The sequence below is a fragment of the Haliotis rubra genome, unplaced genomic scaffold (assembly GCF_003918875.1).
Source record: "Haliotis rubra isolate DU_JTF1 unplaced genomic scaffold, ASM391887v1 Scf91, whole genome shotgun sequence".
NCBI classification, from domain to species: Eukaryota; Metazoa; Mollusca; class Gastropoda; order Lepetellida; family Haliotidae; genus Haliotis; species Haliotis rubra.
In genome coordinates this window covers 716,988-734,764 of record NW_025767646.1, presented here as the reverse complement: position 1 = coordinate 734,764, position 17,777 = coordinate 716,988, and the positions used below count along the sequence as shown (strand labels likewise).

The 17,777-nt window shown below is 39.3% G+C and overlaps 1 protein-coding gene across 1 annotated transcript in view; it reads right to left on the bottom strand.

The window, feature by feature from the left end:
- Nucleotides 1–14,646, bottom strand: part of LOC124264106 (Krueppel-like factor 6) — a 35,331-nt gene extending 20,685 nt beyond the window's left edge. Inside the window, exon 1 of the mRNA XM_046698832.1 lies at nt 14,388–14,646. Within this exon, the coding sequence (XP_046554788.1) occupies nt 14,388–14,489 (102 nt within the window). The 5' untranslated portion in view covers nt 14,490–14,646. The remainder of the gene's footprint in view (nt 1–14,387) is intronic.
- Nucleotides 14,647–17,777: the final 3,131 nt, after the last annotated feature.

Here is a 17,777-nt window from a genome sequence, read left to right as displayed (position 1 = left end):
CCAGTGGCTTAAGATCCTTCCTACAGTTTCTAATTACGATAACACCTGTGAAAATGGATGCAGGATTTTCTGATTTGTTTACATTTATTTAATTAATGGCAAATTGACATTGCATTTGTCACTATTTACAAATGAGTGCATCTGACTAATTACTACTGAAGACAAATTTGGGTATTTTCTGTTTCATGAACGCACAGACCCATAGTCTTACAAATGTATTAATGAAAATTTTATGAAAGTCTAAATATTGCTGTCCTTTTTTCAAAAATGTTTTTCTGTCAGTGGATGCCCTGAAAGGACTTTACCCTTTGTACTATTAGGGAATCGGAACCTGAATCTTTGGCACAATAGGGGCGATGGGTTAGCCTAGTGGGGAAAGTGTTCACTCATCACGGCGAAGACCCGGGTTCGATTCCCCACATGGGTACAATGTGTGAAGCCCATTTCTGGTATCCCCCAACTGTGATATTGCTGGAATATTGCTAAATGCTGTGTAAAACTAAACTCACTGAATCACTTTGGCGTAATTGTTTCCGCCACTAGGCTGCCCTCAATAAAACAAGGAAGTAAGTTGGGGTGGAATAAATGACAAATTGTAAAATGACACCACAATTAGTAATACTTCAGCATAATTCAGTGACATCAAATGCTGAACGAGCATCCCCTGTGATGTAGTGATAAAACAATAAGAGTATCTGTGAAGTCGGAATTTTGAAATTACTTATAGTTATGAAATAGAAAGACAGCTTGATATCAAACAAAGCCAGTGCTGTATAAGAACTCAGATAGACGTTTTGGAATTCAATCGTCAAAATCAAGATTAACATAATCTGAAAATTATCTATACATTATCTGAAAATTATCTATACATTTTCTTGAATGTCTCCCAGTGGCCATGACTGTGACCCTATGACTAGGCCATGATTGTGTCTTGCATTTCTCGCATGCTGTCATAGCTAATTATGCCATTCCTTGGGCTCATTATATGTGCATGGAATGCTGTGCTACTATCAGAGCTCAGCCAACCAAACAGCACCCCAGTAATTACAAAAGGAACAAATATTTGCTACCGATTATATTCACAAGTGAATCAATGAGAGCATGAAATGTTATCAATGGCAGAAGTAGATAAATTCCATGTTAGATACAAAATTCCCTAAATTTTCAAAACATTTTTAAAATGTTGGCATTTCATTTCAATCTCAGTTTACTGTGATGAAGATTAGAGATTGATAATATCATAATGAGGTTAACTTAAGCTGACAAGAATGTATAAACGTGCTAAACTGAGAAACCTTTGTGACCTATGTTATTCACTGGTAAAACAAAGAGTTAATTTACATCTTGTAACATGATATTTGTTTTATCTTATCACAAAAATGTCAGCTGATGCACTGTGTTTTAATATTTCCAGAGAAACCGTTTAGTAAGTGCTGCGATATTTCCCCTCCGTGTCACCCAGATGGTAAAGGACCCGTGAAGATGCAGGTTAGAATTGGTCTTGCTTGTCATAAGAGGTGACTAACAGGATCGGGTGGTCAGGCTCGCTGACCTGGCTGACACATGTCATAGTATCCAAATTGCGTAGATCGATGATCATGATGTTGATCACTGGATTGTCTGGTCAGACTCGATTATTTACAGACCACCGCCATAAAGCTGGAATATTGCTGAGTGCAGTGTAAACAACCCACCAACTAGCCCAAATGGCAATCCAATACCTTGAATCTTTTGTGGATTTGTATAACATTTGTACACCAGTGTACATTCTTTCATTGGCAATTCTAAGAAACGCAATCGAAATCTAATCTAGCACAAGATGTGAAGGTTTTTTTCATGTTTAAGTTTCTGAACGTTTTCTTTTCATTCTCATCCTAAAGTGCCAAGCTTCTGAAATTTATGTGTAATTCACAAGTCGGCTTATCATTCAAGGTGCAATCTTATTGAAAGTGATCTCCCCATGGAATTTGAACACTTTGTCCTCAAGCTTCCTAGCATGAAATCAACATTCCTTTGACACCGAGATGTACAATTACAAGGCACGTAAGTTGGTAAGCTGTATTCAGAGGCTGAATATTTGGTTTCCTGTTGTGACGTAACTTACAAAAGTATTTCTTTTGAAGACACTGAAAGTAAGAACCTCAACACAAACTCCTGTTTTGGACTGGTGACAAATTTAACTACGACAAGTTTAAACACAGCACTTGACCCCACTGTGCATGGATCAAGCCCTGAACCTATCCCATAAACCGACTGATATGTACAAGATATGTCAAGTGTACATCTTACACAGATGTGATTGACAGATGATTGACACGGACACATTGCAACATGTGCGACGCTATGTTCTATAGCTGGACTTCCATCCATCATGGTCACTTCACTGTGACTGTGACTCTTGTTGATCTGAACGATAATAATCATCATAATAAAATGGTAATTTTGAGAAGGACCAATGCCCTGCATGTAACAAGATTTTGCTGAAGTGAGTGAGTGAGTTTTGTTTTATGCCGCACTCAGCAATATTCCAGCCATATGGTGGCGGTCTGTAAAAAAATCAAATCTGGACCAGACAATCCAGTGATCAACAGCATGAGCACTGATCTACGCAATTGGGAACCGATGACATGTGTCAACCAATTCAGCAAGCCATACCATCCGATCTCATTAGTTGCCTCTTACGACAAGCATGGGTGACTGAAGATCAATTCTAACCCAGATCTTCACAAGTAAATTTTGCTGCATCACATTCTGTTCATGTCAAGTGACATTTCTACATCGACCCAAATTCAGACTCACCTGTCATAATCAACTTCTAAAATAGACAACAATTAAAACACCAAACTTAAATTCAGGATCAATACCTTGTTTCTGAAATAAACATTACCATGGTTACCAAAACACAAACTTAGGTCCAAATATGTTTCTCAAACAAGCAACCAAATACATGCTAAATATGGAATGCGATATCTTGATGAATATTCATATCTCATTACTCTAGATACTTTGTAAGACTGTATAAACATAATAGTACATTATAACAATATTTACATAACACTTTATCCAAACATAAACACAATAATTACAGCCTCAGGTAACACTGTAAAAGTTGCTACTGTAGACAAACACTGTAATCCTGTCCACAAACAATGAATGGAGTGGAATGGCTTAGAAACTGGAGAATTCCCAGAAGGCAAAGTAAACATGGAGGCTTTTTTTACATGATCCACAGAGCACAATTTGAGCCCTCTGTTACAGACTGGTATCTACGACATCCATCATTTGAAGACTCTGGGGGATTGGTTTACGACTCTTAATCAGACTTTATAAGACCAACTTGATTATTTTGCATTAGCTGAAAAGATCAAGGTAATTTAAGGCCATTTTGGGATAAAGGTTAAATTTGAGAGTAATTGGAAAAACTTGTTCGCCATTACCCAGGCATTAAAGTCTCATACAACTGGATCCTTATGGCTGGAATGTATTCTAGAAATCATTGAAACAATCATAATTCTCTACTTTTAAACAATTATTCATTGCTCAGGAAGGAAAAGGCTTTAGAATCTAAGGTGGAGAGACATTTGGTTTTAGACATGGAACAAAAACAAACTATGTCAATCTGGGCTGTTACTGTGTGGTATGTCTTTGTATAATCAAAGGTCAATGTTTTATAATTAGGGTAATGTTTCCAATACATTTCTGTTATGTTATGTTCAGTGGATCTATGGCAGTACAAGTCTGTATCTTTGTAGAAATATTGGCATTGAAGCTCACGTAGCAGTCTACATTTTAAAAATGTCAAAAAATAATTGTAGAATAGTGAGCTTAACCTAATGTCACCGTGTGTGTGTGTGTGTGTGTCTGTCTGTCTGTCTGTCTGTCTGTCTGTCTGTCTGAGAGAGAGAGAGAGAGAGAGAGAGAGAGAGAGAGAGAGAGAGAGAGAGAGATATGGCATTGTTTCCCATGGTAATTTGTCTTTTGATTGCAGGTTTGAGATTTGTGAGTAGCGTATCTGTCACTGTTCCCCAAGATTCCATCTAGTGAATAATAGAGGAACAATAATCATGGTAAGGGCACTGTAGTTCAAACATCAACACCCAAACATGCATAGTCACTTTCAACCACCTGAGTATGTCTACACCAACAGTAAATCACACATGTATCATCATAGCGATTATTCATAGTCAGGGCCCCTAACAGTAAGACTGCCCACTTGAACATGAATAACAAATCTATGGTGACTGCAGGGGTCATTGAACATGGATCAGTAGCCATGATATGCCCTTGGGAATTCACGCTCGACTGACCACAATTGTTGACAACCAGGCTTAAAGTGACCACAGAATGATATGTCTCAATACAATGGGCCATTATCCAACTTGTATACAGTGTTCAGTGCTTCATTAACATCATCTCATTGCTGGGTTCATTAACAGAATTAGAATAAAATACTTACAAATTATTCAGGTATGTTTTGTTGGGATGAGGGTTTGAGGGGTTTGAGCTATAATCCAGCTTATATTTACTACTTTTTGTTTGTTGTTTAACCTTGAAGGAGCTGTAATCCAGCTATATCACAGATTTCTGTAAATAACCAGGTATGTTTCTGTATACACTACATATACCCTAGGTATGTTTCTGTATACAGACATGTACCCTAAACAAAGACAAACTACAGAAACTTACCCGGTACCCTAAACGACAGACGAGTCCATATTCCGCAACCCAAAACCGAAACCGTATGTAGTTGTTCCCGTTCAGCTGATTGCGAGTGGTGTACATTGTGCACCGTGACATATTCGTTGCTGTGTATGCTCTTATATATCGTTGACCGACCGTTCCACTCCAATGAAGAAAACACATCTGTTGTACCCGTACATTTCTGCCGACAACGACCCCTTCAGCGCAAATAACTGGGTATGACCACTGAGTTCCAGACAATCCAGTGACCGACAAAAGCATCTGTCCATACATTAGGAATATGATGACATGCCTCACAAAGTAAGCTTGACCACCCTATCCCCAGTTGTCACCGACAAGCATGGGTCACTGAAGACCACCTGTAAACATGCTTAATGCTTCATGTATGTACATACTGACTTATGTGTACGTACACCATATTGCCTGTTCAGTAATAGAATGTCTCTATGAACAATCTTATCTTAGTGACCCTGTATAACTTTGTTGTTTAAACTACTGACTCAGACAATCAATTATAGGTTAATTTTCCCAATGACATGGTCTAAACCTATTGGGACATAGGTCTTAATTTTATATTTAAGTTTTAATCAGGAAGCAAGTAAACAGTTTTTGAAAAGCAATGTTTTCTCATGTGAGGACTACAGTACTCAATAATCAATACTTCCTTTCACTGGAGAATCTATGAGACTTTTGAATCTTTAATGATTACTACAGCAGGCAACACTGCCTCACAGGAGTTAGTCTGTCTCACTGTCCCTCATTGTTTTCCCCTCAGGCTGACCCTGCAATGCTGAAGCTCTATATGAAGCAAGTCTAGATTTCCTCTCTTTTCACTGGGGTCCTTATCAATTTAAAAGGAATTGTTTGTTTCTATCAAAATAGGGGCGTAGCTAACATTATAAAAAAAGCCTGGGATTACACATGATTGTTGTTAAAAAGGTTGGGCAAGCCTTCAATACTATCTAACTATAAAGCTTTGTAACCTATCAGGCTTACACAAAAAGTTGGCTTGCTACGCGACTGCAAAATGATCTACATTCAGAGACTAAGCGTTAGTCTACACGAGTAAAAGTACAACCTGTGAGTATGAAGCATGGCGGCAGTGATCACCGTTCATCCATGAGAGAAAGTTGTGATAAGTTTATCACAGAGTATTGACCTGTCGTTGGCCATGGTCCAGGGACCGTCACACCTCACTGACCATCATGACCAAGCTCCTGTGATTCTTCTCTGGTCAAGCAATCTGGTCAAGCAGTGCAAGACCGAATTGTCCATTCACTGCTTCAGGGAAACCAACTGCCCCATTGTATTATGGGTAATTACCTGTCACTGCTTATTTCATTCCTATCTGTTTGCAGGTCAAGGGGTCAGGTCGTTGGGCTTGAAGAAACAGGAGAGAAGCTCAGGGGGGTGAGAAATTAGGCTTTTGTGACACTGGACAATTAAAATAACAAACAGTTCCAAACCTACAAACACAGTGCTTTAGATAGAAATGGACGCTCGATGTGTCACTGTCAAGATGCGAAATAGCCAAGCTGTTATGTACAACTTCTCACAATGCCTAACAAGATCAAGGCAATTATTTGGGCATTAGATGCATGTTTTATTGGCTGGATGATGCAAATAATGAGGCTATCACCACCATATCAGCTTTTGTAATGTTTTCACCTGTTTGAAAGGAAATCCTTTTATCTTTTGCTTAATTGTTTCAACACCTTAATTTAAAGATATCTAATCTCATCAACAAAGAGCACGTGGTGCTATCACTTCAAACGATGAAGGAATCCTTGTATTAAAGTCACCACTATTCCAGCTACATGACACCAGTCTGTAAATATACTCAACAAAAAAAGTTAAGGACCACCCCAATATTCAATATTCAAGTATAATCAAGGCTCCAGAATATGACATCAGACTGAGTTTGGTTTTAATATAGAGTACTGGAAAAACTTAGCAATATTCCAGCATCATCTGAATGGAATTTAATGGCACCAGAAATGGTTTCGCTTCATATCATTGTATTGCATGTGGGGATTAAACAAACCGGATCTTCAGCGTCTGTAAATGATTCTAGCCAACACTTTGCAACCACTAGGCTAAATTATTTCCTTCCTCGAATCCAAGTATAATATGGATCATAATATGAACTAATAAATAACTTAACATTAATTGAAAACAATTGGGGTGGTCTTAACTTTTGTTGAAGAGTATATAGTTAATGACCAGCTATTACTATATTGTTACCTACTATTACTATAGCTAACATGAAATGGAACATTTGAGTTTAATACAATTTCCTGTCTTTTAAAAATATTAAAATATTTCTAGCTAGATTTGTGAGTCCATTTATCAATCAACATAACATGACACCACCACCTAAATGACGAATTTCACTGCATGTTGTTACTGACGTGTTATAACGAAATGTAAGCCTGTATGAAATTTACATCCTGCATCAGGAAGCACTAGCACCGATGACCTCAAATCAAACACAATCATGTTCTCATAACTTCAAGTTCAGCAGGTACAAGGGACCTCTTAATGCATGCTGGAAGTTCAAAGGCAAATTGCGCATTCGCTGTGCTCCTGTTTGCACACATTGCCACTGCACATAGACACTGGCATCTTATACCTATGCCCATATTGACATTTCTAATGCTGGATCAACGAGTTCTTTGCCCATGTTATTTACCCCTGTGCTGTGTGGGGATACGATCAAGACATGCTCAAACACCGATCCCTCATGTACTTTTCACTCCGTACTTTCGTTTTTACGTTTTGTCATACCACCTCAAAACATGTGCCATGTGTCTAGGACAAGGACGAATCCAAGATAAAAATAATAAAAATGATTAAAATTCTGAAATATTCATGCAACACTTTAATTAATTTTAATTCCATAAGACTACATCATTTAATATTAAAACAAATTAATTCATGTGTAAATCTGATAGTGGTCTTCATTCTGAACCTTTTTATACTTGTGGACAAGTGATATTTAGCCTTTCCAGTTGCAGCAGCAATATGGTCACAGTTTCCAGATAATCAAGTCCGGATATACAGTTACTAACATTATGAGCATTGATCTACACATCTGAGATACAGGGACATCAACCACGCTCATTACCACCCGATTCCATTCCCATGTGACGTAGACCGCCTTCATGGTGAAGTGGTTAGAGCGTCCACCCGGAGTGCGGAAGGTCGCAGGTTCGATCCCCGACCGCGTCATACCAAAAGACGTTAAAATATGGTACTTGTTGGTCCCTGCCTGGCTTCGGCATTAATGGGTACAACAAGGACTGGTCGGCTCGGAGTCAGTATAATGTGTCTGAGTGGGGTATTCATGCTTCACTGCGGCATGGTATCTCAGTGGGCGAGCACTATAAAACCAGCTAAGTCTGGGCTAGTACAAGCAGCCACACATACACATACACATGCATGCACGTCGTCATATGAGCGAAATATTCTCAAGCACGACGTTAAACCCAATTCCATGACTACCCATGTGACGTGGTTGCTGAAGTCCAGTTCTGACCAACACCGTCACTGGGGACTGACATTTAGACCAAACACCGAACTCTGAATGGCTAGAAGTTCCTGACAACCCTGAACCACTTAGATGAAGGCATTTAATAAATAATTTAATAATTCTCATTTTATCAATACTACTAATCCCTATTGGGCTGGATTTGGGCTTCAAATGGCTAAAATGACAGACGATCATTCAACTACGACCTTCCAGTGAACTTTAAACCCACAAATTGCTCACGTTCTCGGGTTAATTCATAAATTAGGATGCCAATCAGAAATATGAAACAGATAATGAACCTATGTCATGAACTCCTTACGATGCCAACATCCATACAACCCTGCTGTTGAGTTTGGACAGATAACCAAAGACATCGCACGTTACCATGGTAATTATCACACACATTCAGACATCCTTTCATATATACTTCCTCTCTGAATATTTGGAAAAAGAGAATAATTACTCCTGTGGCAGTTTGACAATTAACAAGATGGCGTGGCCTTTACACTCATTATCAAGAAACCCATGATATCTCATACTATGACATGGCTGACATTAACATCAGTTACAGTGAAATAGACATATAGTACCATATTGTACAATGTTGTAACAATGAGATAGACATCTTGTGTAGTGCTGCAACAATGAAATAGAAACCATGTTCAACGTTGTCACAATGGAATAGGCCTCTTGTACAAGGTAGTCACAGTGAGATAGACATCTTATACAATGTTGCACAATGAAATAGAAACCATGTACAATGTAATTACAAGATAGACATCTTGTGGACTAACATAACAATGAAAGAGACATTGTGTACAACATTGTAACAATGAAATATACATCCATGAACAAACACTAACAAAATGCCCAAACATATTTTATCAATTAACAACTTCAACATCCAAATACAACATGTAAAAGAGTAAACCACTGGAAAATATCAGTTATTGTTGAAAGCTGGTCCACTGACATTGTGAAATAGGACATCACCTGTTTGCTGAGTGGTAAATGATTATCTACAGGGAAGATTATTACCCCCTGCGCTGTCTGCATTGTTTGTTTAATCCCACAGACAGTGGTTGTTAATGGCCAGTGTTAATTATTCATCACTCTCTCATCCTTATTGCATGAACACCACAGCATTTAGGACAAACAGCTCCAGCTGTTTTCACAGCTGTTTTGAAACATTTAAACACCTTGAGCAGAACAGCTGTCAGTTGAATAAGTCACTGTGAAACTCATGGACAGCATTTTAATATATGATTGTCATATTGCTACACACACCACCCATCAATAGTTGTATATAACTAGATGACTTAGCATTACACCAAGGTGTGCTCCATGTAGGCCTTGGCTGTAAGATGAGTATATTTATATGAACTATGATAGTGGGATGACTTCTGCACTATTTAGGTTCCAACGGATGATACCATTTTAATCCTATAAATTAATCAAAAGGATACCATAGTTTGACATAAAATTCCCACTAATTCCTTGAAATGAAAATGGTTTGACTAATACACTGACAAACTTGACATTTATCAGGGCAGCAACTTTAAACAGTGAGTGAATATGGTTTTACGCAGCTTTTAGCAATATTCCAGCTATAACATGGTGGGGGACACCAGAAATGGGCTTCACACATTGTACCCATCGAATCCGGGTCATCAGCAGGACGAGCAAACGCTTTAACCACTAGGCTACCCCAGTAACTTCAAACAACCATGCCGGTGGAGCTAATAAACTTGTAAGGAGGAAGTATAATCAGTTTTTCAGTATAAAGGCCAAAAGTGCTGTATTTTTAAGTTAAAGGTGTGAAAATGGATTTACAATAATTTGTACTAAACAGTTGTAGCCTGAAAGACATATTTTCAAAAGGCACAGTCCCTAGAAAACAACAGTCAACCAAAATGTATATACTGCGGTGAGGAAGTCCTGCTATGCATATGGCTAAAGCAATACTTTCACAAACCCACACCATTATGATAACCACAATGAATATTTCACCATTGACAATGATAACCACAATGAATATTTTAAACCAATTTCATCAATTCTAACAACATTCCTCATCCTTCCAATACAGACACCACAGGAGATATTGCCAGCTTGTTTACTGAATAACACCAAATATCACAGCCAGCAGTGTATTAATCACCTCCCAAACAAACAGTCTGATTAGTATTCTAAAACCCTAATCCAGACTGCGTACTATCCAGCAGTGATTGTTTCACACCTTCCTACACCTGTTGGAAGTGCTAATGCTAGAACACACCTGTTCCATCACCTGCATACTACTAGGCAGTATCAGCCAGGTAGACACGTGTTAATTGGATCTAACGAGGCACAAACTACTGTTGTTCTCAATCCAATTAAAAATGGACATTGGCTCAGGCAGTATTACAATAACTTCTTTGAGTGGCATTTTAGATGTTGGGAAGTGCAACATGGACAAATATGGAAAACAACTTGTAAATTGCATGAGTGCAACTTTTCGATACAGATTCTAAGGTTGTTATCCATAAAGTATGTCTGTATAGTATTGCACTATTTAAATCAGGTATTTTTCAGAGTTTGGTTTCTGATTAAGCTAAATTATGGTGTATGCTGACTGAAATATCTGCAACATGGTGACGCCAAGCAAACAGTAAAGAGCGTCACGCTGCAGAGGTGTAACCTATCTGTTGCACAGCATCCATGCAGCTGTGGTAAGTGTGGTAGTATAATTGGCACATTGTACAGTCGGAGCCAGGCGGGTGGTGTGTATACCTTTTTTCAGATACACTGTATGTAAACAGCAAGCTGACCTGGGTATCACACGCCCCTTTTTCAAATCTTAGATAGTTGCTTGGAATGAAAGTTTGGAGTGAGTTTGGTTTTACGCTGCTTTTAGCAATATTCCAGCAATATCACGGTGGGCGACTCCAGAAATGGGCTTCACACATTGTACCCATGTGGGGAATCGAACCCAGGTCTTCGGCATGACAAGCAAATGCTTTAACCACTCGGCTACCCCACTGCCCGAGAAAGTTTGGAGTGATCATCAGCTGATCATGTTTCTATATCATTCATCATTATTCTATTACCTTATTCAGGCTCTAAACATACATCAGTCATGAGGCCCTACTCCAGGACATGATCTGAGACCTACATGTCGACCCACTCCACTGTCAATGAATACCAATCATTGGTGCAGGTGCTACAAAGTGACGGCAATGTTGGTCAGTTATCGCCATGACATGGGCCCAGTGCCACAGAGCTATCATAGTGCTACAGCTGTGATAATAATAATAATAATAATAATGATGATGAGTATTTATAAAGCGATGTATCCATCCACAAGCTCAAAGCACAATCTGTATTTTAGTCTTCGGATTATGAATGTCTTGGTACTAATATCACTAAACCATTGCAGTTTAATGTTATTAATTTATAAGTTTACTGCTTTGTTGTTTAAGCGACACTTAGCAATGTTCATGTTATATGACAGTGATCTGTAGCTACAAGTCTGGACCAGACAATCCTGTGAAGGACTTAATGAGCATTGTTGATATTGATACCATCATACCGAAGCACAGTAAGTTATTTTCTAACCTCAACAGTCCCCAGCAAACGGTACATGTCATACAAGACAATGTCATGTATATGTGGTCAATGCCAAGTCATCCTAACTGTGTAGATCAAACGTCATGGTGTCATTTGTCAATTTCATTATATACCATATCATGCAACATTGCTGACAATATGAATCACCGGATTGTTTGATCCAGACTTTCCAGACCGCTGTAATAAAGCATGAATATACATGAGTGTTTCAGAAAAATCCCTACATGGGTACAATGTGTGAAGCCCATTTCTTGTGTCCCATGCCGTGATATTGCTGGAATATTGCTAAAAGCGGTGTAAAACCATACTCACTCACTCACACCAAACTGACCCATGAGTTCTCTCCCCTGAACTCATCACTCCACGAACTACTACCAAAATCATCCACTGCAAATTCACTTGCACCACATACCATCACCCCTATCTGCCAATTTAGATCCCCACCAGCTCAAGGCTAATCCCCCTCCCCTATGAGGATAGGGAGGAATGTACACCTTGATGAAGGATGCGCACAGTCTGCAAGGGCACCTGCCATGCAGGATGATACATCCCAATGTTAAACGTTCCTTGCAGTAAGGGGGGCTGACTGCACCACTGAGCCATGCATTCCACTGCAATAGATACAGTGTATGCAGCGGCATGGAGAAGGATGCTGGGAGATGTAATGCACATGGTACGCTCAGCAGGGCATGATGTATGCTGATACACTAGAACAGCTCCGTGGTAATATAGGACGTTTTTTAACCAGACAGAGCTTGTCTGTTTGAAGATGACCCTGACATCTATCGTACAGTAACCTTTAACCTTGGTAGGTCATGAATGGGTTTATGTTTCACTACCGATGCCACTCTTGAATATTCAGATAGCTTTCATACATGCTTTGACATTCCCTCAGTGTAGTGCGATTCTGGCGTTCTCGATAAAATCATGTACTATGGAATATAATGTGTCAGTCATCTGAAAATGAAACTTCATTTGGTACTTTCCTAACAATAATATTCATGGAGCATGTAAATGCCTTTAATTTCATGATGAAATTATTAGAATGTCCTTAAAATGATCATCATATTATTAAACATTCTATTTCCCTCTTGTTGTCAAATTATTAAACATTCCAATTTCCCTGTTGTTGTCGAATTATTAAACTTTCCAATTCACCTATTGTCATAAAAATATGAGAAACGAGTATCTCATAAAACATATCAACAGGATCATATTAGAAAGGTTCAAGGGTACAATGCCATTTAGTACATACTGATGGTTCACAATAATTCAATAATTTCTCATTCATGGCAATTCTTTTCCAAAATGCACAAATAATAACTACAGGCCTTCTAATGTGCAACTGTACAACATATATTGTAAACAATGTGCTTATAAACAGGAAACTGACACTACCTTCTCTTAGCAAGAGGAATAAATCGGTTGGTGTATATAGGTGCTTATAACACTGCCATTGGTCATATTCCCAGCTGTCACTGCCTCGCATGTGGTATGTATATCATGTATATTGCCATGAGTCATGCTTATCGTTATTCAGCTGACCCTATGAAAGATGTCACTTAAAGAGAATTGCCACTTTACTTCTGTCATAAAACCACGATGTGAGGAGAAGAATCGGTAGGAAATTCCAATGTCACTGACCTCACAGTTACATATTCAATTTCCAACAACTGACTCAGTCTCATGTTGAAACATGAGATCATCAATAATGACTATTCTTTGACAAATTAACTACACATATAATCAAGTCCTTAAAATGCATAAACATAATGACATCATAGTCATAAATGTGATGTCATATTTATAATGAGAAAAAGGTTGTTTGACTTGAAATTGTGACTGTCCAAACATGAAAAAAAATCAGTATCTGATAAACTTCCTGGTTGATATTTGTACAGTGAAACTATATTTGAAATTAAAAATAACACAGTCCTTGTTATGAAATAAACACGTGTTTGTTGAGGTTACTGCGGAAATCAGTCAATCACTGTCAGATATTGACATTGACACCACTTCCTACTTGTTGATAACACTACTGATTACAACACACACATGCATGTTAATTTGTTTGTTTGTGTTTATGGCATGTTATACACCAACAACTAAAGGTTGGGGAATACAGGAATTAAAAAGGGGTGCAATATGATTTTCTCACGTGCAAAACAGACAGGAAAAGGTTACCACATATCGAACACTCGTGATCATCTGCTTAATAAACATAACTATCAGTCGAACATTTATGCAAAAATTGGGTGATGTTTATCATGATGTTACTCAAGATAGATAAATGACAGTTATCATGACTTTTTATACCCTCATGACTAAATATGGCGTGATCTGTCAAAATGTAAGTCACGTCTGTCATGCTAATTTCAACTTCAGGATGTATTAAACATTATGTTCCGGGTCGCCATGAGATGTCATCTGGCTTATGACCTTTCGTATGACTGGGCGTTATGACATATCAAACAGATCCCGAACGCGGATCGAGACAAGTACATGAATTAAAGGTAACAGACAAATACGAGTTTCAAGTCCCAACCTGTTGCCAAGTGTCTTCAAGTGATGGTTGAGAGCTAAAATAACCCGTATCGTGGACGACTTGTAGCTCCCGGAAAATATTCCCACTTGGTAATACATCCATTTTTGCCCTATGGCTGAAACAGTAGCAACCGGCAAGTTTCGTCACCTCGCGTCAGACATGAAGCTTGCAGGACCAACACAACCCGCTGTCAATACAGATCTACAGACTACACACACTATCGTTAAACACTCGCCATTGCATACACGGTTGTGTGAACGTAGGAAAGCAGCCAATGAAAAGTCCGTTTACAGGCCAAAGGAATCTGAGGAATGTTCATTGACCAATAAGATAAATCGTCGCTTCTGGGAATCCTCGGCGCTGATTGGATGAGTGCCGGTATTATTTGCCTTACATGGGATATATTATGATAATAGATTAATGTTACTATTTATAGACGACTATAACAGCCAGCGATTTGATCCTGGTGACAGTCGCGCGAGGTGAGTCAGCCGGTGAACATCAGCGGGAACGTGGGGGGAGCCCCACAGGCCTCTTGTCGAGAATTTCGCAATTTCTGATTCACCGGCTTATATTTCAAAACATTTTGGTCACGATTTCTACGCTGATCGATTCTGTAAACCTGCTGATACGTGATCCCGTTACAGTGATGGGAGCGTGTTGATTGTTGTCTATATCAACAACACGTGCTATTGCGATGCAATGTTTATATTTACCGTTGTCAACACGGTTGATGAGTGAGTGAGTGAGTGAGTGAGTTTAGTTTTACGCCGCACTCAGCAATATTCCAGCTATATGGCGGCGGTCTGTAAATAATCGAGTCTGGACCAGACAATCCAGTCATCAACAGCATGAGCATCGATCTGCGCAATTGGGAACCGATGACATGTGTCAACCAAGTCAGCGAAACTGACCACCCGATCCCGTTAGTCGCCTCTTACGACAAGATAGTCGCCTTTTATGGCAAGCAGGATCTTCACGGGTCACACGGTTGATGATAACCCGAATATGACGATATTATTGCTCTATTAGAAGTTTATATTAATCATCCAATGTTTTTTTGGATATGAATTATTGTCATGATGATATATGATTAATTTCTGCCATGGATATCTATTTTCACAATTGACATGGCAGAGTAATCATGTTAAAGCCTATCAATATTTATTATGGCAACTATTATGATAACGTGTATTAGACTATGCTAATACAGTTTATCAACAGGAATAATGTAAACAGATATTCAGACTGATGATAGATCAAGGTTGCCTACATGCAAAAAACATGCAATATCGTTGGCGGTATGGGTTTTCAGTATAAAGATAGTGTCAAATCTACATTTTTAACGTGTCGTCGACTGACAACAATAGAATAGATAAGCAGATATATCACACATTGCAACTGCACAACTCCTTTTAGTTGAGTGAGAGAGATTAGTTTCACGCCGCTTTTAGCAATATCACGGCGGTCATGGGACACCAGAAATGGGCTTCACACATTGTACATGTGGGGCATCGAACTCGGGTCTTCGACGTGACGAGCGAACTCTTTAACCACTATAGGCTACCCTATCGCCCCTCCTGTTTAGTTGAATTATCACACTTTGTCTCTTGAAATGAAACTTAAGATTTTGTGTTGTGGCATTGTAAATGATAAGTTCAAGTTATTTTTTGCTTCTAAAATATCACTTTTTAAAAGTATTACTTACACATTAGTTTTGACAATTTGACGTACTCGTGATATGCAGAAAGTCAAATTGATAATCTAATGGCATGTTGACTTGTAACTGTTCCACGGCATAGAGATCTGACCATTTTAGCTGCTTCCACTGGTGCCAGATCTATAAGTGAGTGGGTTTCACGGCATTCCAGTCACACCGAGGCTGCGTCAGCACAATGTGGGAAGAAACAGGAAATGTAGGTCTCACACGTTTCCCAATTCGGTGAAACCTAAACTTGTGTTGACAATCCTTGAAACATGATGGGATTCGAACCCACAGTCACTGGTTCTGAAGCGCCAACTGCGCACAACAAAAAAGCAGCGTCTTGCCGAAAGGCCGTTGTGGTCCTGCGTGTGTTTCAGTGATTGTGAACACCAAGAAGAACATGGTGTTTTCTCAACAGTCCACGAGATATTGGTGGTATCTTGGACGAATAAAAAGTAGATCAATGTCAATACTTTAATATTTCCAGACCCGTGAAGGTCCGGGTTAGAATATTGATCTTCAGTAACCCATGCTTGTCGTGAGAGGCGACTAACGGGATCGGGTGGTCAGGCTCGCTGAATTGGCTGACACAAGTCATCGGTTCCCAATTGCGCAGATCGATGGCCATGCTGTTGATCACTGGATTGTCTGGTCAGACACGATTATTTACAGACCGCCGCCATATAGCTGGAATATTGCTGAGTGTGGCGTAAAACTAAACTCGCTCACTCACTAATATTTCCAGAATTTTCGACACATGTGAAAAAAGACAAGATATTTCTTCACCTTTCCCTAGTTTTTTCCATCCTGGTTTTGAGACATGGAAGAATCAGCTCTCCATTTTCAGCTGAATGCGAACATTAAAACTCTCCAACTACATGTATACTGTCTTGGATACTTTGTTTCAAACAGTATCGGAGATCAGAGATGCGAGTGAGTGTTATTTTACGGCACACTGTTACAACTCAAGCAGTAGCCCGGCTGCGAGCATACATGAAATCTGAGTCTGTCAAACTATAGGCCGATTTCAAAGGCATTTGGAAAGACGACTAAAACCATCCGGCATCAGTACTGATTCAGTAGTCCGTTGCCATGGTTCTTACGAAAGCGTCTTTAAATCTAACCGCAACTCAGAAAGGATGAGTCTCTGAATTAGGGCGAATCTTGGATTCGAACCAGGGACCCGTTTCACAAAGCTATCGTAGCGCTACGATAGCGCAAGTGCCATACATTAACATTAACTTACGACTATCTTAGCGCTATAGGAGAGCTTCGAAAATCTAGGCCCTGCAGGATCGCAGGTATCAATCGTAAAGATTGAGTATAGTTTTACGCCGCTTTTAGCAATATTCCAGCAATGTCACAGGGGGGAACACCCGAAATAGGCTGCATACATTATACCCACTGTCTTCGGTGTGAGGAGCGAACGTTTTAACCACTAGGCTACCCCACCGCCCCTCATCACTGTGAATTACGTAGCCTTAGAGTACTGTGACATACGCAGCTGATGTTATTAACGAGAAGGAACATTTCTTCAAAGTCTCACAAACACTTCCTGAATAGTCCACTTAACATATCACAACATATCTAAAGGTCACACCAGAGGAAGGGGCTACTCCGCATGAGGTTGCCCTGTGTACAACGATAGCCACATTTTCAGGAGTGCAGGAAATCCACAGCCGATC